This window comes from Mytilus trossulus, chromosome 2 (genome assembly GCF_036588685.1).
Source record: "Mytilus trossulus isolate FHL-02 chromosome 2, PNRI_Mtr1.1.1.hap1, whole genome shotgun sequence".
NCBI lineage: Eukaryota > Metazoa > Mollusca > Bivalvia > Mytilida > Mytilidae > Mytilus > Mytilus trossulus.
In genome coordinates, this window is record NC_086374.1 from 66610027 (window position 1) to 66637456 (window position 27430).

Sequence of the window (27430 nt, forward strand, 5' to 3'; positions counted from 1 at the left end):
ATTCTAAAGACCCAGAAATATACCGTTGTTTGTTAGGACAGTAATATAGGTATGCAATACAGTGATGGAAGATCCAGTTCTTCATCTTTGCCGGTTGAAATTCCAAAGGAACATACGGAACTGACCGTTGATAATCCAGGATTTCCTCTTTGGTAAGTGTCGTAAGGGGAATATGTTGAGTTTCGAAGTGAATTGTCAATACCAAATTCGTTTATCAAGAAGTTCATCGAATGAGATTTACACACAAAACGATGTTCTTTGGGGCTTTATCTGAGGGGACAAGCATGAACATATTTGTAATGGAGGTAGGGCAAGTTTTTTGCAAAATTTGGGTCTTTAAAGATTGATGTAGGATGGGTATTGATAGATCCACTCAGTTGTTTAATTCTGATTTGTATCAACGACCTCACAGCCTTTATCGATTCGGAAAGAGTATTCAAATGAGGGTTTGGACTTGGCACGTGGTTTGTGATGTAGCTTTCACTTTTATAGCTCTGTATTATTTTCGAACAAATTAAAGTAATATTGTTTTAAGTTTTACCTAACTTAATTTATCATTAAAGATTTTAAAATTCCATTTCTGAAGTGTATATATTTTTCTTCTGTTGTTGTGATATTTATAAAATGCTAACTTTACATGCTATTCTTTATATAAAGGAAAAAATCCATGCACTCGTTCATTTGCTCCATACTCAGATATGCAAGTAGAAACAGACACCACAAGCCTTCAGAAATAATGTCACCCTTAGTCAAGACATGCGTTCCCTTTGCTACAAAAATAACAAAGAAAATAGATGTAAACAAAAAATATGAGGTAAATATCCAGTGTGAGATCGATCGGAGAAATCATCCGTTGTTTGCGGTGTTAAAAGTTTTTAGAGTTACCTCCTCTTTGTTTACATGGTGGCAAATTCAAATGTGATATTGTGTGGCGTTTTTTTTAATGGAATATTTATTAAAACCACTGTTAAGTTGTCAACTCTCAAGATAAAGATTGAATCCTCCATATTGTTTATAAAACTTATTCTATTGAATTAAAAACCTTTGAAAAAAATAATAAAAATAAAATTGAGAATGGAAATGGGGAATGTATTTATTTTGGGGATCATTTCAGTTTGCTATTAATTGGGGTCTCATTTATTAGCAACAAGAACTGGCAAGAAGAATAATTTAGCGACAAGAAGAGATTGTAACAAAATGTTGATTTATACTTAAATAAATTTAATGTAATAGACTATGTTTTGTACCATTGAGATTATACCAAAGACTTAAGCCAAGTTGAGGGGAATTTTTTTCTTTCTAATATAGGATTTCGCAGTATTTTTTTTAAAATTAACTTTTATCCTATCCTTTTAAATTATTCCAAATGATAATGAGGTCTGGCGAGGCTTTTTTTCTGAGACGCCTTTCTACAACGTCATAAAGCTGAGGGTCAGTCAGGGGTACTACTTGTACAAGTTATTTTTAATTACTTGAAGAAGTAATATTTATATACTTATATAAGTAAATTTGTAGGCTACTTATACAAGTGAATTTTATTTACTTATTATAGGTAAAAAAAGTATTGGCTGAGATATGTCCCTTAGACATTTAAAATATTTTTTTACTTGTATAAGTAAAAAAGTCATCTTATCATCTTTTATTGAATTCTAAGAATTTCTTTGCTCTAATATAATTTTAAGGTATCTGCCCTTTGCAGATGTCTTAACTAATCATTTAAGTTTAATTACATGGGCAATGAAAATCCCAGTTGTCTGTAATCTTCAGAACACTGCTCATTTACAAACCCCCCAAGGGGTAATTTTTGAAGGCCTTGCACAAAAACTTAAGATCTTGTGCAATCAGTTTCTTTGTTGAATTAATGAGATTCAACATTGAACTCTAATTAAAAAATATGAGCTAACCTGGGAAAAGCATTAAAGCCCTGATTTTACATCTCAAAACTTGAGAATTTTTGTAGGATTGTAAGACAAATTTATTATAAATACAGTTGTACATGTAAGTAAATTTTTGAGATTATCTAAACATTATAAATTTACTTATTTGTTTATATTTTTTTTACTTCAAGTAAATAAAAAATAACGTGTACAAGTAGTACCCCAAGTCCTTAAGGTAAGACTTTGTAACTTCATAGAAAATTCTAACTGGCAATGAAAATTTCTTGTCAAAATAAGGTGTCAATTTTCCCCACAAATTTTGCTCTCAAACTCCAGACGTAAAAAATGGCTTCAGTGTTATGACGTTGTAGGAAGGCGTCTCAGAAATTTTTTAAATAGCCTTGCCATACATCATAATTATTTGGACTAATACTTAATCTAAAAAAGAAATAAAACTAGAGGCTCTCAAGAGCCTGTGTCACCCACCTGTTAATGTGTTTACTGATGTCGGCCATCTTCGTTGGTAGGCGGGGTCATTAGACACTTTTTTAAAAAATAGATACCCTAGTATTATGATTGTGGCCAAGTTTGGTTAAATTTGGCCAAGTAGTTAACGAAAAGATTTTTATACAAGTTACAAAAATGACGAAAAAGTTGTTCAATATTGACTATAAAGGGCAATAACTCCTTAAGGGGTCCTCTACCAATTTTGATCATGCTGACTTATTTGTAGATCTTACTTTGCTGAACATTATTGCTGTTAACAGTTAATCTCTATCTATGATAGTATTCAAGATAATAACCAAAAACTGCAAAATTTCCTTAAAATCACTAATTTTAGGACAGCAACCCATCAACAGGTTGTCCGATTCATTTTTTGAGGGGATACATCTTTTTCTGATGGACATTTAAATCTTGAAAGATTTGCCCTTAATGTCTTAGTTTCAAAGATATAAAGCAAAAACTGCATTTTAACACTGAGTTCTAATTTTAGCCATGTTGGCCATTTTGTTTGGAAGGCTGGGTCATCAGACACTTTTTTTAAACTATAAACCACAATGATAATTGTGGACAAGTTTGGTAAAATTTGGCAAAGTGGTTTTAGAGAGGAAGATTTTTAGAAAAGTTACAAAAAATGACGAAAAGTTGTTAAAAATTGACTATAAAGGGCAATTTCTCCTTAAGGGGTCGACTGACAATTTTGATCAAGTTGACTTATTTGTAGGTCTTACTTTGCTGAACAATATTGCTGTTTTCAGTTTATCTATATCTATAATAGTATTCAAGATAATAACCAAAAACTGCAAAATTTCCTTAAAATAACCATTTCAGGGGCAGCAACCCAACAACAGGTTGTCTGATTCGTCTGAAAATTTCAGGGCAGATAGATCTTGACCTGATAAAATTTTTTACACAACGTCAGATTTGCTCTAAATGCTTTGGTTTTTGAGTTATAAGCCAAAAACTGCATTTTACCCCTATGTTCTATTTTTAGCCATGGCGGCCATCTTAGTTGGTTTGACGGGTCAGGCCACACATTTTTTAAACTAGATACCCCAAGGATGATTGTGGCCAAGTTTGGTAGAATTTGGCCCAGTAGTTTCAGAGGAGAAGATTCATGTAAAAGATTACGGACGACGGACGCCAAGTGATGAGAAAAGCTCACTTGACCTTTCAGGTCAGGTGAGCTAAAAATGGGGTCACTGTTCATTTACGCTCACAATCTGCCTCTGAAAGAAGAATGTCCTTTTTTTCTGTTGAACTAATTGGAGAAGATTTATGCAAAGTTGAAGAATGGTGCAAAATGAATAATATGTTCAGAAGTCAGAAGTTATCAACCCAATCTTTTCAACCAAATTTAGTAATAAATTCAGAAACACTACAAAATTCATCATGTGAGAAATTATTAGGTGTTAAAATTGACAGCACACTTAGCTGGAAAAACCAAATTGATCAAATTTGTGCTAGCATTTCATCAAGAATATACCTTCTTTCTAAATTAAAGAAATTTTTAGATATTAATGCCAGGAAAGCATATTATAATGGGTATATTCTGCCTCTCATCGATTACTGCTGTATTATTTGGGGAGAATGTAAAAATGAAGGGATAGTAAGAATATTAAAACTTCAAAAAAGAGCAGCAAGATTAATTCTTGATGCAGACCCATTATACCCATCAGCCCCCTTATTTAAAAAACTTGGTTGGATGACAGTAGAAAACAGAATCAAATACCATAAATATTTATTGCTATTTAAATGTATGCGGAAAGAAGCACCACAGTACCTAATTCAAAAGTTTCAACTTATATCTGTAAATAATCCTTATGCTTTAAGGGGTGTTACTCAAGGTAATTTGATAGTTCCAAAGCCAAAAATTGAACTGTTTAAAAAATCTTTTGCTTATTCTGGATCAGTTTTATGGAACAGACTACCTTATGAAATGCGTAAAGTGCAAAACACTTATTCTTTTAAACAAATTATAAAACAATACTTGAGACAGTCCCAATATTCAGTCTGAAATGATTGCAACTATATTGTATTACTCTTAGAATGTATGATTTTAATGATTTGTATATACTAGGTCTATTTACTACATGCGATATTTAACTGTTTTATATCTTTTAATCATGGTACATGTACACTGAACTATTATGTCTATACAATTGTGTTTATATGTTGTATGATTGCTTTTTTCTTTTATTATTACCATTTTGTTTTTACTTGTATTGCATACATGTATATGAGGGCCTCAGGGAAGATTAGTGATTGTAACTAACTGTGTTTACCCTCTTTAAATAAAGAATTTATTATTATTATTATTATTATTATTATGAAACAGAGGTAATATCTAAATAAAAAAAGAACTAACCTTTAATTGTTAATGTTTGTGTCATTTTGGTCTTTTGTGGATAGTTGTCTCATTGGCAATCATACCACATCTTCTTTTTTATAAATAAAAGAAATCGCTTAAATTTTACAATCATTTACTCAATGTACAGCTTATTTGAAGACAAAATTAGATAATATAGGTCAATTTAAATGCCAAAATATGGCATTTTTGCAGTAAAGGGAGATCATTTGGAGCTTTTTCAATGATATAACCATTTTAAAAGTCATCTGGGGCCAAACCAAAACAATTTTTTTTGGATGATTTTTTTTACCATATCATACAGTAATAACTAATAGTGTAATAAATATAATTTGTATTGAAAAAACAAATGTTTGATTTTTTGCTGAAATTTTTGTACCTGTGAGCCTCCTTAACTTTAACAAAAGAGGATATAATATAAAGAGGGTAATAATGCCCTTCTTAGGAGTCAAACGATCATTTTCAACTACTGTTTAGTGTCAAAATTTAAAAGTGATTTATCAGAGGTCTCAAATAAATATCATTACTGTTATTTATTGAAAAAACTAAACATGATTTGTCAAAATCAGTTGATTTTTTTTTCATCATTTGGAAAGAAATTTTACTGTTATTTTTCAAGAAGTACCCCCATTTTGACCCTCAGATAGTGGCATGAAAGTTAATTTAACGGTACCCAAATTGCATTGAGTACCCAAATTGCACCTAATTAGCAAAAATTGCAGCTAAAATCTTACAAGATTTCTTAGAGACTAAACAATTTGTAATTTTATGAATTGATACTATGCACGTCTTTCAACATAGGTAGATTTACACTAAATGTTCACAGTATTTATCTACAGATGGAGTGTTTACTGAAAAGTTAAAATGTACTTGAATATCACCATGGAACGTCATCAAAACGTCATCTTTTTAAAATTAGCAAATACATTATACAATATGTTACAAGCATCCATTTCTTAAAAAATGAACAGAGGCATGTACTAATATCAAATTGTCAAAAATATTTGAAGAAATTAAACAAAAGCTCTGTTATTCGACTATTGACGATACAAATTTAAGCATGGATGCAATTTGGGTATGGTACTCCTCATCACGGAATCATGGATAGTTTGGAGGTCGATTCAAACCCAATTTTTCTATGACTCAATAGGGATTGAAAATCAAATTGGTGTACCCATATAATAAAGAAGGATACCGCTACAAAATTAACACAGAATGAAATTTTGTTTCTTTACCATAAACAAATTAAGGTGAAAAATCTGTTAAAATAGGTGCAATTTGGATACCGTCACATTAACAAAAATTATAACTTTATGAAACAGCAAAAATCAACTGTAATTAAATGACTTTTTCTTTAATTTGATATTTACATTTTTTTGTCTTCTTGTCTCTAATTTATTTATTCTTGCCACTTCTTGATGCTTCTTGTCGCTAATTAATGAGACTGGTATTTTAAAGCAAGCTTAATTTCATAAATACAAAAAGGTTTTGAATAAAAATATTGCAATGGTTAAGAAGAAGGTCACAGAGATGCTCAAATGTCGGATTATAATTTATAGAAAGGAAGCAAGTTGCCAAGACAACTCACACACTAATCATTTTCTACTTTTTTTCAACCAAAAGTAAAGAAATAAAAAAAGAACAAGTTGCTAACTAAGAAGGGCAAATTGCCAGACTTTATTCCTTGGTAATATATTACTTTTCCTAAGTGTAGGGGGTCAGTAGGTCAAAGGTAATTAAGTACATGTACATGTACCTTGCATAAGTGTACTGATGCAAGTTGGCAGAACTTTATTCATCAGGATTAAGATAGATACCAAAAGAGAGCCATACAGGCTTAAAGACATTTAGGGGGCCTCTATTGCCATGTAGTCTAAGTAGAAATGTAGTTCTACTACTGGGGTAATCACTTGCCAGTCAACACTGAGGTTGTGAGTTCCAACCTGCTTGTGAGGGTGCACTCAACTCCAATCTTAATTGACTAGGATTGCCAGTTTTCCTATCGAAGGTTGTGGTTTTTTTGGGGTACTCCAACTTCCTCAACCAATTAAAACTGGCCGCCATGAAATACCCCAAACATTGGGCTTAAAAGTGGCTTTAAAATACCAACAATCCAATCCAATAGACATTTGGTTTCATCATATTTTGAATATTTTTCAGTGGAAAGTTTTTTTTTATACCAATGGTCAATGTCATGTTTGTGTTATTTTAAATTTCTGTGTTCTGATCTTGAATATTTTATTGATTATTTACAATTTTTAACTCCACAGGTATGCAGAAAACTAAAGGTAAACTAATCAGCATGCTGTTGGTCTTGTCATAACTGTCGTAGGACCAGGCCACAATATTTTATTATAAAAATTGGTAGAGGGGTCATATTTATACTTGCGTGATGATTATAAATTTAAAAGTATGAGAACCGATTTTGTTGTGTTACTGCATTTTTGGGGAATTTTTATTTGTACACAGGGGAGGGTCTGGGGATCTTCCAATGTTAAGGTATACACAGACATGACGCTAGTATGGGAAACTTTTTTAGAATATCAAAAATATCAATGGGGTTCTATTTTATGACAGTTATATACCCATTGGTTTTTATTTGTAAATGTTGAAGACTCCATTGGTGGCCTTCAGATGTTTTCTGCTCTTTAGTCCTGTTGATCTCTCTTTGACACATTCCCCTTTTCTCCTCTCAAATGTTTATCGTCTGTCAAGATATCTGTCAAAATTGAGTTCTGATCTATTTATATTTTTTAGCTCACCTGGCCCGAAGGGCCAAGTGAGCTTTTCTCATCACTTGGCGTCCGTCGTCCGTCGTCGTTAACTTTTACAAAAATCTTCTCCTCTGAAACTACTTGGCCAAATTAATCCAAACTTGGCCACAATCATCTTTGGGGTATCTAGTTTAAAAAATGTGTGGCGTGACCTGGTCAACCAACCAAGATGGCCGCCACCGCTAAAAATAGAACATAGGGGTAAAATGCAGTTTTTGGCTTATAACTCAAAAACCAAAGCATTTTGAGGAAATCTGACAGGGATAAAAATGTTTATCAGGTCAAGAACTATCTGCCCTGAAATTTTCAGATGAATCGGTCAATCGGTTGTTGGGTTGCTGCCCCTGAATTGGTAATTTTGAGGAAATTTTGCTGTTTTTGGTTATTATCTTGAATATTATTATAGATAGAGATAAATTGTAAACAGCAATAATGTTCAGCAAAGTAAGATCTACAAATAAGTCAACATGACCAAAATGGTCAGTTGACCCCTTTAGGAGTTATTGCCCTTTATAGTCAATCTTTAACCATTTTTCATCTAAGTAATCTTTTACAAAATCTCCACTGAAACTACTAGGCCACAATCATCTTTGGGGTATCTAGTTTGAAAAATGTGTCCAATGACCTGGCCTTTCAACCAAGATGGCCGCCACGGCTAAAAATAGAACATAGGGGTAAAATGCAGTTTTTTGCTTATAACTATGAAACCAAAGCATCTAGAGCAAATCTGACAAGAAGTTAAATTGTTAATCAAGTCAATATCTATCTGCCCTGAATTTTTCAGATGAATTGGACAACTGGTTGTTGGGTTGCTGCCCTCCAATTGGTAATTTTTAAAGAAATTTTGCCGTTTTTGGTTATCTTGAATACTATTATAGATAGCGATAAACTGTAAACAGCAATAATGTTCAGCAAAGTAAGATCTACAAATAAGTCAACATGACCTAAATGGTCAATTGACCCCTTAAGGAGTTATTGCCCTTTATAGTCAATTTTTAACAATTTTCATTAATTTGGTAAATTTATGTAAATTTTTACCAAATATAGTTCTCTGTTACTAATGGGCAAAGTTCATGATAGATATAATTGTAAGAAGCAAAATCGTTCAGTAAAGTAAGAACTTCAAACACATCACCATCACCAAAATACAATTTTGTCATGAATCCATTTGTGTCCTTTGTTTAATATGCACATAGACCAAGGTGAGCGACACAGGCTCTTTAGAGCCTCTAGTTTTTATCTAGAACAATATGATTGATCCCATGTGGTTAAAGTCTGAATAAGGAGGGGCCTGATGGGTTATTTTCGTTCTTTGTGATCGGCGCATTTTCCCTATCATGATCCGTTTTTCTGCAGATTTTTTTTTATATATATTTTCTTGATCTGTGATCATAGAAATTTATGTTTTGTAAATCACGATTGACAAAAATATCAACTCGTAAATCATGATGAGACACCCCCTCAATAAGATATGATAGCTTGGAAATGTGGGCTGTGATTTTCCTATGAAATATATGAAAGAGACCACCCATAGAATTGTAGAATATCATTATGAAAAATGATGTAGAAAACTGAGTTGTTTAGGAACTAAAACTTTAGATCTTCCATAGTATATAATTGTTAGGAAATTTGTAGTGTTATAAAGGACTTGTGTGTGTATTTTTCCTTTTTGTGTTTTCTCCAATTGCAAAGTGTTGTGTGTTTTATTTCAAATACTGATTTTTGAGTGCAAAATTGCCCTATTGGTTTATTTATATATTCCCCTTCCCCCTTCCCCCCATACAATGATTTTCAATTATTTTTTTAAAAATTTTGAACCAATTTCTGTCATACATGTATGTGGTAGAGATGCAGTGGCAGATCCAGCCATTTTAAAAGGGGGGGGGGTTCCCAACCCAGAGTAAAAGGGGGGGTCCAACTATGTGCTCTCATTCAAATGCATTGATTGTCCAAAAAAGGGGGGTTGGAAATCCCCCCCCCCCCCTGGATCCGCCAATGAGATGAGTTTTTTTTCAACTTTCTTCTTTTTAACTCTCTAGTTATGTTTTCGTTTTTAATAAAAACTTAGATATGGTTAAAAAATATCAAGGATTATACATTTAATCAAATCCTACCAATTTTCTGAAAATTTATTTACATACATTTATGCAAATTTTCTTAATCTTGATTTTAACAGAAAGGTAAGGATAACGCATTAAATGGGTAAAGGGATTATTTCTATGGATTAATTTTTATTATATGAATTGAATTGATATGTTTAAATATGAACATAAAAATAAAAAATTTCGGTCTGACTGAAATGCTTTTACCATTATGGCATAGAATGTGCACACAAAAAAATTGAAAAGCCAAGGATGTACATGTATTGATACTTAAACTCAAGAGGAGCTATATGTCCAAAGGGGACTGTAAAAACATCAGAATTTACAATTTAGTATTTATTCTTCAAGAGGGTTTTCATTGGGGTCCTTTATTACTTTTTCTGATTTCTACATTTATTTTTTTCCCTTTTTCTACAGCTTTTGTACTTTATCCAATTTCTCTTTTCATTAAACCCTATCTGGGCCCTCACTCAATTTGATGGAAACTCATTGTAATTTTTTCTCACATGTTCTATTGTATGTTAATGTTTTTTTCTTCTTTGTGAGCAAATTTGAAGTACATCAAATTTGTAGTAACCAGCATATATTTCTCCCTATTTATATATTTTTTAATTACTTTGGATTCGTGATGATTTAGTATGATTTTATATATTTTTGGTGGATAATGTTGTTTACCAGGAAATTAATGAAATAATGTACATTTGTGACTTCAAATAAGGTACATTTTTTTGGTCAAATTTGACAATATGGAAAAAAAGGTGAACTTAAAAATCATGAATCCACAGTATAAAAAAATGAAACTTCATATTTATTAGCTTTATGCAATTATCAAGCAATGACAAGACCATGAGTTTTGATTATTTTACATTTTAGTTGCAGCTTGTTTTATTTTTGAATGCTGTGTGTTTTTAATAAGGCTTGTTATCTAAATACGTAGAATGCTATTGTGGCCTGGTTCAATCTATATCTTTCCACTAACATGACCATGACTAACAATATACATGTACTTATTTTATTGTTGTGAATACGTCCTATTGACCGTTATCTTTGTAGATGTCATACCTAATATCCTAGATTTATTTACCTTACTAACTTATTTGGATTAGGACAATGGCTTCCTCCTTAATTTTAGTTACTTCCTAAAATCTTTATAGTCTCAATGTTATACGTTTATGATGAGTACAATAAACAACATTAAGATTTCTGTAAGTACATTATTCATAAATAAGTTGCTCTCTTTTTCATGTTTAAAAAAAATAGAAGTGCAAGACATGAATGTTTTATAAGATGGAATCTATTTCTTAGTCTTTTTACATAAATATAGAACTGACATATATATACATGTATATGCATTTTACATATTCACTGATCTTTTTTAGCTCACCTGGCCCGAAGGGCCAAGTGAGCTTTTCCCATCACTTTGCGTCCGGCGTCCGTCGTCGTCCGTCGTCCGTCGTCGTTGTTAACTTTTACAAAAATCTTCTCCTCTGAAACTACTGGGCCAAATTGAACCAAACTTGGCCACAATCATCATTGGGGTATCTAGTTTAAAAAATGTGTGGCGTGACCCGGTCATCCAACCAAGATGGCCGCCACGGCTAAAAATAGAACATAGGGGTAAAATGCAGTTTTTGGCTTATAACTCAAAAACCAAAGCATTTAGAGGAAATCTGACATGGGGTAAAAATGTTTATCAGGTCAAGATCTATCTGCCCTGAAATTTGCAGATGAATCAGTCAACCTGTTGTTGGGTTGCTGCCCCTGAATTGGTAATTTTGAGGAAATTTTGCTGTTTTTGGTTATTATCTTGAATATTATTATAGATAGAGATAAACTGTAAACAGCAATAATGTTCAGCAAAGTTAGATTTACAAATAAGTCAACATGACCTAAATGGTCAGTTGACCCCTTTAGGAGTTATTGCCCTTTATAGTCAATTTTTAACCATTTTTCATAAATCTAAGTAATCTTTTACAAAAATCTTCTCCTCTGAAACTACTGAGCCAAATTAATCCAAACTTGGCCACAATCATCTTTGGGGTATCTAGTTTAAAAAATGTGTGGCGTGACCCGGTCAACCAACCAAGATGGCCGCCACGGCTAAAAATAGAACATAGGCGTAAAATGCAGTTTTTGGCTTATAACTCAAAAACCAAAGCATTTTGAGGAAATTTGACAGGGATCAAAATGTTTATCAGGTCAAGATCTATCTGCCCTGAAATTTTCAGATGAATCGGTCAACCTGTTGTTGGGTTGCTGCCCCTGAATTGGTAGTTTTGAGGAAATTTTGCTGTTTTTGGTTATTATCTTGAATATTATTATAGATAGAAATAAACTGTAAACATCAATAATGTTCAGCAAAGTTAGATTTACAAATAAGTCAACATGACCGAAATGGTCAGTTGACCCCTTTAGGAGTTATTGCCCTTTATAGTCAATTTTTAACCATTTTTCATAAATCTAAGTAATCTTTTACAAAAATCTTCTCCTCTGAAACTACTGAGCTAAATTAATCCAAACTTGGCCACAATCATCTTTGGGGTATCTTGTTTGAAAAATGTGTCCGATGACCTGGCCATTAAACCAAGATGGCCGCCACGGCTAAAAATAGAACAGGGGTAAAATGTAGATTTTGGCTTATAACTCTGAAACCAAAGCATTTAGAGCAAATCTGACTAGAAGTTAAAATGTTAATCAAGTCAATATCTATCTGCCCTGAAATTTTCAGATGAATTGGACAATCGGTTGTTGGCTTGCTGCCCTCCAATTGGTAATTTTTAAAGAAATTTTGCCGTTTTTTGTTATTATCTTGAATACTATTATAGATAGAGATAAACTGTAAACAGCAATAATGTTCAGCAAAGTAAGATCTACAAATAAGTCAAACATCACCTAAATGGTCAATTGACCCCTTAAGGAGTTATTGCCCTTTATAGTCAATTTTTACCAAATATTTTTCTCTGTTACTAATGGGCAAGGTTCATTATAGATATAATTGTAAGAAGCAAGAACGTTCAGTAAAGTAAGAACTTCAAACACATCACCATCACCAAAATACAATTTTGTCATGAATCCATTTGTGTCCTTTGTTTAATATGCACATAGACCAAGGTGAGCGACACAGGCTCTTTAGAGCCTCTAGTTTTTTAAAGATTTACCAGAATCATTCTTGTTTTCTGTACTTTATTTTTTTTTTATTTCTATAGCTTATACTTAATATATACTATATATACTATATAATGTACCACCCTTATTTTTTCGATGAATATAGGATTATGACTTTTTTTATATAATAATAATTCAATTCCATGTATTTTTTATTCGCTTTATTTAAGACAATCATTGAATGTTTTTGTGTGGGTTTTTTTCAGCTTTAATTGTTAGACTAAACTTATAATACAGATTTTAGAATAAAGTAACCCAAATGTTAATATATTGTTGCTAAAATTTGCTCTCTCCAAGTGAGAACTCTGAATTAGTTTGTGTGGCCTACTTGCCATTTTAATAAGACTCATTCGGTAAAACTTTCCTTGTGGCACAAGCAGAGAATACTTCAACATCTAATATCCCAACCTGCACCTAGGAACTGGAAATTTTTCACAGAATTTGGTGCTTATGATTTTAGTTCCAGCGTTCATTGCCCTTTACATGATTTGAACCTTTGTTATAAAAGATTTACATGTAATGATACTTGTACTAACAACACTTATTTCTAAACTTTTCACATTCTTTAAGTTCTTTATAATTATAGAATTTTACTGGCCCTAACTAAACATGTCTTTAATAATGTTCAAACACAAACTTTTGCTTAATTATTCAGTATGCTTGTCATTATATAGTCCAGGCCTCACGGTCATAAAACTTTCAAGCATGATTTTTGTACTTGAGAATCAACCAATCAAATTGTTGGATTTCATGTTGCACTGAGCAAAGTTTTATGCCTTCAAGTCCAGGACAGTATATATCCAATTGCTTAGTCTAAATGCTGCATGTATCTAACTCACACTTAATACAGGTATAAAGGCTCCCTGTTGAAGACTGTACCTTGAACTATAAGGGTTTTTCTTTTACAAATTGTGACTTGGATGGAGAGTTGCCTCATTACCACTCATACCACATCTTGTATTTATATTTTTAAAAATAGAATTAATATACAAAGAATTTTTGGGTTACTGTGGACCACAGGAGTTCATGGTTAGTGTTTTGTAGGGGGGAATAAACTGCCAAAAATCACTTTATAAGTGAATGAAGTATTAACATATATAATTTATAATTATTTAAGAAATTTTAAAACTTGTTATTACAAAACAAAATAAAGATGTGAGGTTATTTTTTTTTATTTGCAATTTACTGCCATGGAGATTAGTGATATGTCATAGTTCACATGTTTTGAAAAAGTATTCAAGTCGAAACTCAGTGAAGATCAATCTTTTTATAAAAGTGTTAGTTATGCCTCATGGATAATATTTTTCAGGAGTGTGTTAAGACTCTAAACACTTTACAGAGCAATGCACAGACTCTAGAAAAGACGAGACTTACGCGGGATAAACTTGCACCCCTGCATGTTCCAAACATGGTTAAATGGGCGTCACGAGTAGGAATAACGGTATGTAGACTTATAATTCATGGTATCTTGATATGACTAATAGTATTCATATTAAGAAAATAAAGTTATCAAGAAATTTATTCTCCAAGCAGTGATCTTAAAACCTATCTTTAACAGATGATATCCATCATTTATTATACAGGGTCTGTTTACAAAATTCACTGGATTTTATTTGTAAATAATCAATTTGCTTTAGTCTAGAATTTTAGTATATTGAAGGACTTTTTGTCTTATTTTAAAAATATGCTTTAAATTGTAAAACAATTTGAATTACCGTAGCTCTCGCCGCGATATAGCCTTTTTGTGCTAATGCGGCGTAAAGCAACCAACAATCAATCAATCAATCAAAATTCACTGGTTCTACTCTATAAGTAATTATAGCCCAATGTGACTGTCCATGAATTGTAATTTCTATAGGAAGAGAATGAAATATTATGTGTTAATGAAATTCGGTTGTAGGGCAAAATAAAGCAATCAAAAAACTTGAGTAAACTAAAAAAAGTAATTTACTCTTTTAATTTCAGTTAGATGACATAGATAGATTAAAAGTCATTCATGTGAGTGGCACTAAAGGTAAAGGATCAACATGTGCTTACTGTGAGAGCATTTTACGACACCAGGGTTTCAAAACAGGATTTTTCAGGTAAATGCTTTTATTGACTTACAAAGTAGTTAGGCCTTAATTTGGACTCTACTTCTATGTATTAAATTGTGAAAAAAAAATATAAAACACAGCCAGGTCAATATTCTATTAATTTTTGACCTCAGGTTAATTTAGTTTTTAAATGGCGAGTGCATGATCGCCTACATTTTACAATATAAACCAGTACATTTATGGAATTTTTTTTAATATGATAGACTTATTGCAAAAGAAAGTGGATTGGTCATGTTGATTATAGTAGAAAAGTTTAGTAATAGATTAGATTCTGTTTTTATTATCAATTACAACTAGACATTTCTATTTCTTAAAGATACCTAGAACACAATTATTTTAATTTTAAAGATGATTGGTTTGCTAGACCAACAATCTTGTTGATTTCTTTGGAAGCCTTGGGAACCAAGATGATGTAGAGCAACACAGGCTCTTGAGAGCCTCAAGTTACACTTCCATTTGCCACCATAAGTGTAATTACACATTGTTTTGACATAAGTTTTGAAAATGTTTTTCAGTTCACCTCATCTTGTAGAAGTTAGGGAGCGATTTCAAGTAAATGGACAGCCTCTGTCTCGTGAGAAATTTGTCGATTATTTCTGGGATGTATACAACAAGCTAGAAGCTACTAAGGTTTGTATATGTGTTATATAAAGTTATATAAAGTGGTACAATGATACATATATACATATTGTGCTGTTGTCTCAACTTACTTAGGTAATATAGTGTATATATTGACAGGGCCATTAGTTTTCAACTGACACAACTAATTTTCTCACCTTTTCTACTATAACTTCCAGAAATCATTGCGATATTGCTATTAACCACAAAAAATGCCAAACAACTATTCATAAAATATATTATACAAAAATAAACAAAAAAGTTCCACACTACCCTTTGAACCTAAATTAGTCAGAAATAAATTATTAGTAAAAAAGAAATATAACATTTGTACTCCATTCATTGTGTTCAATTTTTATAATAACAACAAGTAACTAAATTTATTGAGAAAAAAAGTTAAATGTACTCTTACAGGTTCTATTTTTTATACTTTTTTTAATGCAGGAACACAATAATGAATCTATGCCAGCATACTTTGCCTTCCTTACCCTTATGGCTTACAATATTTTTCTGAAAGAACAAACAGATGTAGCTATAATAGAAGTAGGAATAGGAGGTCAGTATGATAGTACTAATTTAGTGAGGAAACCAGCAGTGTGTGGAGTTACCTCTCTTGGAATGGATCATGTTTCTATTTTGGGGAACACAATTGAGAAGATTGCTTGGCAAAAAGCTGGTATTTTCAAAGTAAGTTCTGTCTTATTTTTTTTTATATATATTTAAGGTTTTTACACAAATTAGTAGTGCATTCATATGGCCCTTCTTTATTTGCTAATGAATCAGGAAAATATACTTAATGTTAATGCACTGCCCTGAAAACTCTACATCAACTTTTTGCATGAAATAGATTTAAAAGGTTCAAATTTCTCATACAGAAGCAAAGAAAAGGATATGTTGAGCAGTATGTTTAAAGTACTGACACTATGAGTATGAAATAAGTTGCTATTAGAAATATTTTCGTAAAGAATATTTGATATATTTTTATGCTGCGTTCACACATAATTCAAATTCAATTTTCATTAACTAATTTCAAATTAGTTTAATTTACATTCGAAACGTTTTACATCCAAACGTAAATTCCAATCCAAATTGCAATTCGCTTTACTGTCAGAACGACATTAACTTTTAATTTGTATTAACATAAACGCACTTCTAATTCAATTAAGATAATGCGATTTAGCCATTTCGAATCAATTTGAATTAAAATAGAAGAGTGTGTGAACGCGAAATTCGCATTTGATTCAAATTCAATTTGAATAAATGTTAGTGTGAACGAGGCATTATATTACTTGAAAGTAATTTTATTCGTGGGGAACCAATTTTCATGGTTTTCGTGGATGACTTGATCCACAAATTTAAGTGTCCAATGAAATATAACAACTGTTGTCCAAATCAAGACATGGAGAGATCTCTATGTAGGTTTGACTGCCAATAAGATCTAGAGATTACACTGAATACCGGCAAATCTCAATTCTGAGACTACTATTATAGTAGTCACCAGGCAAATGCACTATAAACTACAATATTAGGCAGAATTATAACCATTTCATTTTTGAAAACCTAAACTGTACAACTTTTGATCTTTTAATACTCATAAAAAATATTTTTGATTGATGAGAGTCAGATTTCCGGTAATAATATGCTATGATAAAGTGTTCATTAGCTCACCTGGCCCGAAGGGCCAAGTGAGCTTTTCCCATCACTTTGCGTCCGGCGTCCGGCGTCTGTCGTCGTTAACTTTTACAAAAATCTTCTCCTCTGAAACTGCTGGGCTGAATTGAACGAAACTTGGCCACTATCATCATTGGGGTATCTAGTTTAAAAAATGTGTGGCGTGACCCGGTCAACCAACCAAGATGGCCACCACGGCTAAAAATAGAACATAGGGGTAAAATGCAGTTTTTGGCTTATAACTCAAAAACCAAAGCATTTAGAGGAAATCTGACATGGGGTAAAAATGTTTATCAGGTCAAGATCTATCTGCCCTGAAATTTTCAGATGAATCGGTCAACCCGTTGTTGGGTTGCTGCCCCTGAATTGGTAATTTTGTGGAAATTTTGCAGTTTTTGGTTATTATCTTGAATATTATTATAGATAGAGATAAACTGTAAACAGCAATAATGTTTAGTAAAGTAGGATTTACAAATAAGTCAACATGACCGAAATGGTCAGTTGACCCGTTTAGGAGTTATTGCCCTTTATAGTCAATTTTTAACCATTTTTCGTAAATCTTAGTTATCTTTTACAAAAATCTTCTCCTCTGAAACTACTGGGCCAAATTGAACCAAACTTGGCCACAATCATCATTGGGGTATCTAGTTTAAAAAATGTGTGGCGTGACCCGGTCAACCAACCAAGATGGCCGCCACGGCTTAAAATAGAACATAGGGGTAAAATGCAGTTTTTGGCTTATAACTCAAAAACCAAAGCATTTAGAGGAAATCTGACATGGGGTAAAAATGTTTATCAGGTCAAGATCTATCTGCCCTGAAATTTTCAGATGAATCGGTCAACCCGTTGTTGGGTTGCTGCCCCTGAATTGGTAATTTTGTGGAAATTTTGCAGTTTTTGGTTATTATCTTGAATATTATTATAGATAGAGATAAACTGTAAACAGCAATAATGTTTAGTAAAGTAGGATTTACAAATAAGTCAACATGACCGAAATGGTCAGTTGACCCGTTTAGGAGTTATTGCCCTTTATAGTCAATTTTTAACCATTTTTCGTAAATCTTAGTTATCTTTTACAAAAATCTTCTCCTCTGAAACTACTGGGCCAAATTAATCCAGACTTGGCAATCATCATCTTTGGGGTATCTAGTTTTAAAAATGTGTCCGGTGACCCAACTATCAAATCAAGATGGCCGCCACAGCTAAAAATAGAACATAGGGGTAAAATGCAGTTTTTGGCTTATAACTCAAAAACCAAAGCATTTAGAGCAAATCCAACACGGGGTTAAATTATTAATCAGATCAAGATCTATCTGCCCTACAATTTTCAGATGAATCTGACAACCCATTGTTGGGTTGCTGCCCCTGAATCGGTAATTTTAAGGAAATTTTGCTGTTTTTGGTTATTATCTAAAATTTTATTATAGATAGAGATAAACTGTAAACAGCAATTATGTTCAGCAAAGTAAGATTTACAAATAAGTCAACATGACCGAAATTGTCAATTGACCCCCTAAGGAGTTATTGTCCTTTATAGTCAATTTTTAACAATTTTCATAAAATTTGTAAATTTTTATTAACATTTTCCACTGAAACTACTGGGCCAAGTTCATTGTAGATAGAGATAAATGTAAGAAGCAAGACTAGTAAAGTAAGATTTACAAACACATCACCAAAACACAATTTTGTCATGAATCCATCTGCTTCCTTTGTTTAATATTCACATAGACCAAGGTGAGCGACACAGGCTCTTTGGAGCCTCTAGTTTTATATCCTCATAATTTTCGTACGGGAAATGATAATTTCATGCAAGGCTGGAATAAATTTTACAATTCAAGTTACATTTATAGCATTTGTTTATGTCAATGTTTTCCCTTAAGTGACATGTTTATGGTTGGATTAACACCTTTGATGGTATCCAATCTGTTGATCACTCGATCTATGGTTAATTAGTGGCATTACTACAATTTAAATGTTTACTTTGCAATTTCAATCTAGACAATGTATATCTTTGTTTCTAATGGTTTCAACTCTGAACTCTTCATTTTTTAGCTCACCTGGCCCGAAGGGCCAAGTGAGCTTTTCCCATCACTTTGCGTCGGTCGTCCGTCGTCCGTCGTCCGTCGTCCGTCGTCGTTAACTTTTACAAAAATCTTCTCCTCTGAAACTACTGGGCCAAATTGAACCAAACTTGGCCACAATCATCATTGGGGTATCTAGTTTAAAAAATGTGTGGCGTGACGCGGTCAACCAACCAAGATGGCCGCCACGGCTAAAAATAGAACATAGGGGTAAAATGCAGTTTTTGGCTTATAACTCAAAAACCAAAGCATTTAGAGGAAATCTGACATGAGGTAAAAATGTTTATCAGGTCAAGATCTATCTGCCCTGAAATTTTCAGATGAATCTGTCAACCCATTGTTGGGTTGCTGCCCCTGAATTGGTAATTTTGTGGAAATTTTGCAGTTTTTGGTTATTATCTTGAATATTATTATAGATAGAGATAAACTGTAAACAGCAATAATGTTTAGTAAAGTAGAATTTACAAATAAGTCAACACGACCGAAATGGTCAGTTGACCTGTTAAGGAGTTATTGCCCTTTATAGTCAATTTTTAACCATTTTTCGTAAATCTTAGTTATCTTTTACAAAAATCTTCTCCTCTGAAACTACTGGGCCAAATTGAACCAAACTTGGCCGCAATCATCATTGGGGTATCTAGTTTAAAAAATGTGTGGCGTGACCCGGTCAACCAACCAAGATGGCCGCCACGGCTAAAAATAGAACATAGGGGTAAACTGCAGTTTTTGGCTTATAACTCAAAAACCAAAGCATTTAGAGGAAATCTGACATGGGGTAAAAATGTTTATCAGGTCAAGATCTATCTGCCCTGAAATTTTCAGATGAATCGGTCAACCCGTTGTTGGGTTGCTGCCCCTGAATTGGTAATTTTGTGGAAATTTTGCAGTTTTTATACGACCGCAAATTTTGAAAAAATTTTCGTCGTATATTGCTATCACGTTGGCGTCGTCGTCGTCGTCGTCGTCGTCGTCGTCGTCGTCGTCGTCGTCGTCGTCGTCGTCCGAATACTTTTAGTTTTCGCACTCTAACTTTAGTAAAAGTGAATAGAAATCTATGAAATTTTAACACAAGGTTAATGACCATAAAAGGAAGGCTGGTATTGATTTTGGGAGTTTTGGTTCCAACATTTTAGGAATTAGGGGTCAAAAAGGGCCCAAATAAGCATTTTCTTGGTTTTCGCACTATAACTTTAGTTTAAGTTAATAGAAATCTATGAAATTTTGACACAAGGTTTATGACCACAAAAGAAAGGTTGGGATTGATTTTGGGAGTTTTGGTTTCAACAGTTTAGGAATAAGGGGCCAAAAAAGGGCCCAAATAAGCATTATTCTTGGTTTTCGCACAATAACTTTAGTTAAAGTAAATAGAAATCAATGAAATTTAAACACAATGTTTATGACCACAAAAGGAAGGTTGGTATTGATTTTGGGAGTTTCGGTCCCAACAGTTTAGGAATTAGGGGCCAAAAAGGGACCCAAATAAGCATTTTTCTTGGTTTTCGCACCATAGCGTTAGTATAAGTAAATAGAAATCTATGAAATTTAAACACAAGGTTTATGACTATAAAAGGAAGGTTGGTATTGATTTTGGGAGTTTTGGTCCCAACAGTTAAGGAAAAAGGGGCCCAAAGGGTCCAAAAATAAATTTTGTTTGATTTCATCAAAATTGAATAATTGGGGTTCTTTAATATGCCGAATCTAACTGTGTATGTAGATTCTTAATTTTTGGTCCCGTTTTCAAATTGGTCTACATTAAGGTCCAAAGGGTCCAAAATTAAACTTAGTTTGATTTTAACAAAAATTGAAATCTTTGGGTTCTTTGATATGCTGAATCTAAAAATGTACTTAGATTTTTGATTTTAGGTCCAGTTTTAAAATTGGTATAAATTAAAGTGCAAAGGGTCCAAAATTAAACTAAGTTTGATTTTAACAAAAATTAAATTCTTGGGCCTCTTTGATATGCTGAATCTAAACATGTACTTAGATTTTTGATACTGGGCCCAGTTTTCAAGTTGGTCCAAATCAGGATCTAAAATTATTATATTAAGTATTGTGCAATAGCAAGTCTTTTCAATTGCACAGTATTGTGCAATGGCAAGAAATATCTAATTTCACAATATTGTGAAATAGCAATTTTTTTTTTAATTAAGAGTTATCTTTCTTTGTCCAGTGTAGTAAGCAAGAAATATCTGCAAGAATTTTTTTTAATTGGAGTTATCTTTCTTTGTCCAGAATCAACTTAAATCTTTGTTATATACAATATACAATGTATATTCACTTTTTACTACCAACTGATAAATTTAAATAATCTTTACCATTCAGTGATAACAAGCAGTTTTTTTACATCTTAATATTTTATGATGTATTTAAATGAGTAGTAATTGTTGCAAACTCCATTAGAATATTTTAATTGAAATTAGTTTTGGAATAAGGGAAAGGGGGATGTGATTAAAAAATTGGGTTCAATTTTTCTCATTTGAAATTTCATAAATAAAAAGAAAATTTCTTCAAACATTTTTTTGAGAGGATTAATATTCAACAGCATAGTGAATTGCTCTAAGAGAAAACAAAAATTTTAAGTTCATTTGAATACATTCATTCTGTGTCAGAAACCTATGCTGTGTCAACTATTTAATCACAATCCAAATTTAGAGCGGAATCCAGCTTGAATTTTGTGTCCATACTTGCCCCAACCGTTCAGGGTTCAACCTCTGCGGTCGTATAAAGCTACGCCCTGCGGAGCATCTGGTTGGTTATTATCTTGAATATTATTATAGATAGAGATAAACTGTAAACAGCAATAATGTTTAGTAAAGTAGGATTTACAAATAAGTCAACATGACCGAAATGGTCAGTTGACCCGTTTAGGAGTTATTGCCCTTTATAGTCAATTTTTAACCATTTTTCGTAAATCTTAGTTATCTTTTACAAAAATCTTCTCCTCTGAAACTACTGGGCCAAATTGAACCAAACTTGGCCATAATCATCATTGGGGTATCTAGTTTAAAAAATGTGTGGCGTGACCCTGTCATCCAACCAAGATGGCCGCCACGGCAAAAAATAGAACATTGGGGTAAAATGCAGTTTTTGGCTTATAACTCAAAAACCAAAGCATTTAGAGGAAATCTGACATGGGGTAAAAATGTTTATCAGGTCAAGATCTATCTGCCCTGAAATTTTCAGATGAATCGGTCAACCCGTTGTTGGGTTGCTGCCCCTGAATTGGTAATTTTGTGGAAATTTTGCAGTTTTTGGTTATTATCTTGAATATTATTATAGATAGAGATAAACTGTAAACAGCAATAATGTTTAGTAAAGTAGGATTTACAAATAAGTCAACATGACTGAAATGATCAGTTGACCCGTTAAGGAGTTATTGCCCTTTATAGTCAATTTTTAACCATTTTTGTAAATCTTAGTTATCTTTTACAAAAATCTTCTCCTCTGAAACTACTGGGCAAATTGAACCAAACTTGGCCATAATCATCTTTGGGGTATCTAGTTTAAAAAATGTGTGGCGTGACCCTGCCATCCAACCAAGATGGCCGCCACGGCAAAAAATAGAACATTGGGGTAAAATGCAGTTTTTGGCTTATAACTCAAAAACCAAAGCATTTAGAGGAAATCTGACATGGGGTAAAAATGTTTATCAGGTCAAGATCTATCTGCCCTGAAATTTTCAGATGAATCGGTCAACCCGTTGTTGGGTTGCTGCCCCTGAATTGGTAATTTTGTGGAAATTTTGCAGTTTTTGGTTATTATCTTGAATATTATTATAGATAGAGATAAACTGTAAACAGCAATAATGTTTAGTAAAGTAGGATTTACAAATAAGTCAACATGACCGAAATGGTCAGTTGACCTGTTTAGGAGTTATTGCCCTTTATAGTCAATTTTTAACCATTTTTCGTAAATCTTAGTTATCTTTTACAAAAATCTTCTCCTCTGAAACTAGTGGGCCAAATTAATCCAGACTTGGCAATCATCATCTTTGGGGTATCTTGTTTTAAAAATGTGTCCGGTGACCCGACTATCAAATCAAGATGGCCGCCACAGCTAAAAATAGAACATAGGGGTAAAATGCAGTTTTTGGCTTATAACTCAAAAACCAAAGCATTTAGAGCAAATCCAACACGGGGTAAAATTATTAATCAGATCAAGATCTATCTGCCCTATAATTTTCAGATGAATCTGACAACCCATTGTTGGGTTGCTGCCCCTGAATCGGTAATTTTAAGGAAATTTTGCTGTTTTTGGTTATGATCTTAAATTTTATTATAGATAGAGATAAACTGTAAACAGCAATTATGTTCAGCAAAGTAAGATTTACAAATAAGTCAACATGACCGAAATTGTCAATTGACCCCCTAAGGAGTTATTGTCCTTTATAGTCAATTTTTAACAATTTTCATAAAATTTGTAAATTTTTATTAACATTTTCCACTGAAACTACTGGGCCAAGTTCATTATAGATAGAGATAAATGTAAGCAGCAAGACTAGTAAAGTAAGATTTACAAACACATCACCATCACCAAAACACAATTTTGTCATGAATCCATCTGCTTCCTTTGTTTAATATTCACATAGACCAAGGTGAGCGACACAGGCTCTTTGGAGCCTCTAGTTTTTCTTCTTGAATTTAAAAACCTACTAACATGTAACCTTTGCTCAAACCATGAAAATTGATACCCACGAATTATAGTACTTTCACAGTAATATATTTTTGATTTAAAACTAAATGATTGTATATCATTGTTAATTTTACCTTTTAAATTTATTTGTAGCCTGGTGTCCCAGCCTTTACATCTCCACAGTGTCCTGAAGCTCTCAAAGTTCTGCATGAAAGGGCAGAGGAAAAGGGGGTTGGTATATTTCTTCACATTAATGTTTCTAATGGAAATTTTTTAATTCCTTAATTTGTTCTAATGATATTTATTCAACAAGTAAAATAAAGAAAGTATTTCTGTTGTTTTGTATGGTCTGTGCTGTCCTCCAAAATTAAACACATTTAAAACGGCCAGTATCAAACTTTTGTTGCCAGTTTTAAAATTTATATATATGATATGGTGCCGAATCAGGGTCAAAAATACTTATTTACGTATATATATACGTAAATCTACAGAATTCCGTATATACATTATTACGTAATTGTTGCATAACACTAACATTGCATTAATTTGAAAGAGTAATCTGTTAGCTATCCAAAACTACCTCTTTTATAAGTTTTCAAGCATTATTAAGAAAGTTACAGCATTTTAAAACTTGGGAGTTGGAGTTATACAATCTTTGTATTGTGCTACCTTAATTATGTATATATCCGTATATGCAGAAATAATGTATATACATCTCGTCTAAACATCAACCTAACAATGTTAGATCTGTAAATTTGCTCTCGCAAATTTTTTTTTCTTCCCTCACCGTGATTTGAACCTATGCTAATTATGTATATACATAATAAATAATTGTGTATATATGAATACAGTCATTCAGAAATAAAACTGTTGTTAGATATATGAAGATGTGGTATGAGTGCCAAGAGACAACTCTCCATCCAAGTCACAATTTGTAAAAGTAAACCATTATAGGACAAAGCACTGTCTTTAAACAGTTTGATTTAAATATACCAACCTTCACCCTTACCTGAAACAATAGTGTAAAATCACAACATAGAAAGACACACTGTGCAATATCAAATAAAATAGCATTACTCAATCAAAAGATATATTAACACAAACAAGTGAACATACACCAAACGAATACATTTGTAATTAAATAAAGTTGTTCTCATATTTATTGGTTTTTATTTTCATTAAAAACGAATACTATTTTGGCTAAATAAATGGTTTTGGTTTTGCAGTGCCATCTAGAAGTAGCTCCCCACTTTTCTTCCTATGAAAGACCAGGTGAGAAGTTTAAGCTTGGTATTGCGGGACATATGCAGAAAGTCAATGCTTCTCTAGCGTTACAATTGACAAGGTCATGGATGAAAAGTCAGGGAGTTTTAAAAGGTGATTATACCAAAAATTTAGGCTTTCCGTTACTTATTTGAGACTGACAAATCATGTTAAGGATAATTTAACAAATCGTAGTAAAGTTTTAACCAGTTTGACAGTAGTCAAAAATTATGGTTTGACACCTGACAGTAAAGAGCATTCCTACTCTCATTGTTTAAACTACTTTTTAAGATGACTTGTTTCGTGTTTAATTGTGTTTACATCACTTAAAAGTGATCAAAACCCTTTATGTATAAAAATCTTAGTATATAGTTATTTCCTGTCAGAGTGATTTGATAATACATTTACAAGGAAGTAATTCAATAAATAAATAAGATATCTGTTATTTTTAAGGTTAATGTACATCTAAGATTAGGTGTCATCCTTCAAGCTCAATATCATATTTAAAGCATGTGTATGGTAAGATAACACATATTTTCCCCTCAGACAGGATAGAAATTATGAAGGGTTGGGCTGTATAGATTGTGCAGCATAATCACAATATAAAATTGAGAATGGAAATGGGGAATGTTGTCAAAGAGACAACAAATAGCTATTTGACATTTTTAGCATACATAAAAGTTCTGCAGTTAGGTTTTGTCATTATTGTTTAATGCATATAAATGTTTAATACAAGTTGAAAGTGTCATGAGTGTAGACATTTGAGATTTGCTTCAATCAGATTGAAAAACAGGAAACATGTAAATATTAATTTTAGCTTCATTTTTAGCTCACCTGGCCCGAAGGGCCAAGTGAGCTTTTCTCATCACTTGGCGTCCGTCGTCTGTCGTCGTCCGTCGTCGTCGTCCGTCGTCGTTAACTTTTACAAAAATCTTCTCCTCTGAAACTACTGGGCCAAATCAAACCAAACTTGGCCACAATCATCATTGGGGTATCTAGTTTAAAAAATGTGTGGCGTGACCCGGTCAACCAACCAAGATGGCCGCCACGGCTAAAAATAGAACATAGGGGTAAAATGCAGTTTTTGGCTTATAACTCAAAAACCAAAGCATTTAGAGCAAATCTGACAGGGGTAAAAATGTTTATCAGGTCAAGATCTATCTGCCCTGAAATTTTCAGATGAATCGGTCAATCGGTTGTTGGGTTGCTGCCCCTGAATTGGTAATTTTGAAGAAATTTTGCTGTTTTTGGTTATTATCTTGAATATTATTATAGTTAGAGATAAACTGTAAAAAGCAATAATGTTCAGCAAAGTAAGATCTACAAATAAGTCAACATGACCAAAATGGTCAGTTGACCCGTTTAGGAGTTATTGCCCTTTATAGTCAATTTTTAACCATTTTTCGTAAATTAAAGTAATCTTTTACAAAAATCTTCTCCTCTGAAACTACTTGGCCAAATTAATCTAAACTTGGCCACACTCATCTTTGGGGTATGTAGTTTAAAAAATGTGTGGCGTGACCTGGTCAACCAACCAAGATGGCCGCCACCGCTAAAAATAGAACATAGGGGTAAAATGCAGTTTTTGGCTTATAACTCAAAAACCAAAGCATTTTGAGGAAATCTGACATGGGATAAAAATGTTTATCAGGTCAAGAACTATCTGCCCTGAAATTTTCAGATGAATCGGTCAATCGGTTGTTGGGTTGCTGCCCCTGAATTGGTAATTTTGAGGAAATTTTGCTGTTTTTGGTTATTATCTTGAATATTATTATAGATAGAGATAAATTGTAAACAGCAATAATGTTCAGCAAAGTAAGATCTACAAATAAGTCAACATGACCAAAATGGTCAGTTGACCCCTTTAGGAGTTATTGCCCTTTATAGTCAATCTTTAACCATTTTTCATAAATCTAAGTAATCTTTTACAAAATCTCCACTGAAACTACTAGGCCACAATCATCTTTGGGGTATCTAGTTTGAAAAATGTGTCCGATGACCTGGCCATTCAACCAAGATGGCCGCCACGGCTAAAAATAGAACATAGGGGTAAAATGCAGTTTTTTACTTATAACTATGAAACCAAAGCATCTAGAGCAAATCTGACAAGAAGTTAAATTGTTAATCAAGTCAATATCTATCTGCCCTGAATTTTTCAGATGAATTGGACAACTGGTTGTTGGGTTGCTGCCCTCCAATTGGTAATTTTTAAAGAAATTTTGCCGTTTTTGTTTCTCTTGAATACTATTATAGATAGCGATAAACTGTAAACAGCAATAATG

The 27430-nt window shown here is 32.7% G+C and overlaps 1 protein-coding gene across 4 annotated transcripts in view; it reads left to right on the forward strand.

Annotated features, from left to right (window-relative positions):
* Positions 1 to 664: 664 nt before the first annotated feature.
* Positions 665 to 27430, forward strand: part of LOC134707831 (folylpolyglutamate synthase, mitochondrial-like) — a 41468-nt gene continuing 14702 nt past the window's right edge. For 2 of the 4 annotated variants that reach the window (XM_063567903.1, XM_063567904.1), the window contains exons 1-8: positions 665 to 814; positions 7017 to 7034; positions 14097 to 14228; positions 14753 to 14871; positions 15399 to 15513; positions 15946 to 16188; positions 24039 to 24116; positions 25112 to 25262. In XM_063567903.1, the coding sequence (XP_063423973.1) occupies positions 668 to 814; positions 7017 to 7034; positions 14097 to 14228; positions 14753 to 14871; positions 15399 to 15513; positions 15946 to 16188; positions 24039 to 24116; positions 25112 to 25262 (1003 nt within the window). In that variant the 5' untranslated portion in view covers positions 665 to 667. Of the gene's footprint in view, positions 815 to 7016; positions 7035 to 10710; positions 10828 to 14096; positions 14229 to 14752; positions 14872 to 15398; positions 15514 to 15945; positions 16189 to 24038; positions 24117 to 25111; positions 25263 to 27430 lie in introns of those variants that run through there. The other 2 variants (XM_063567905.1, XM_063567906.1) reach the window with 2 other exon arrangements.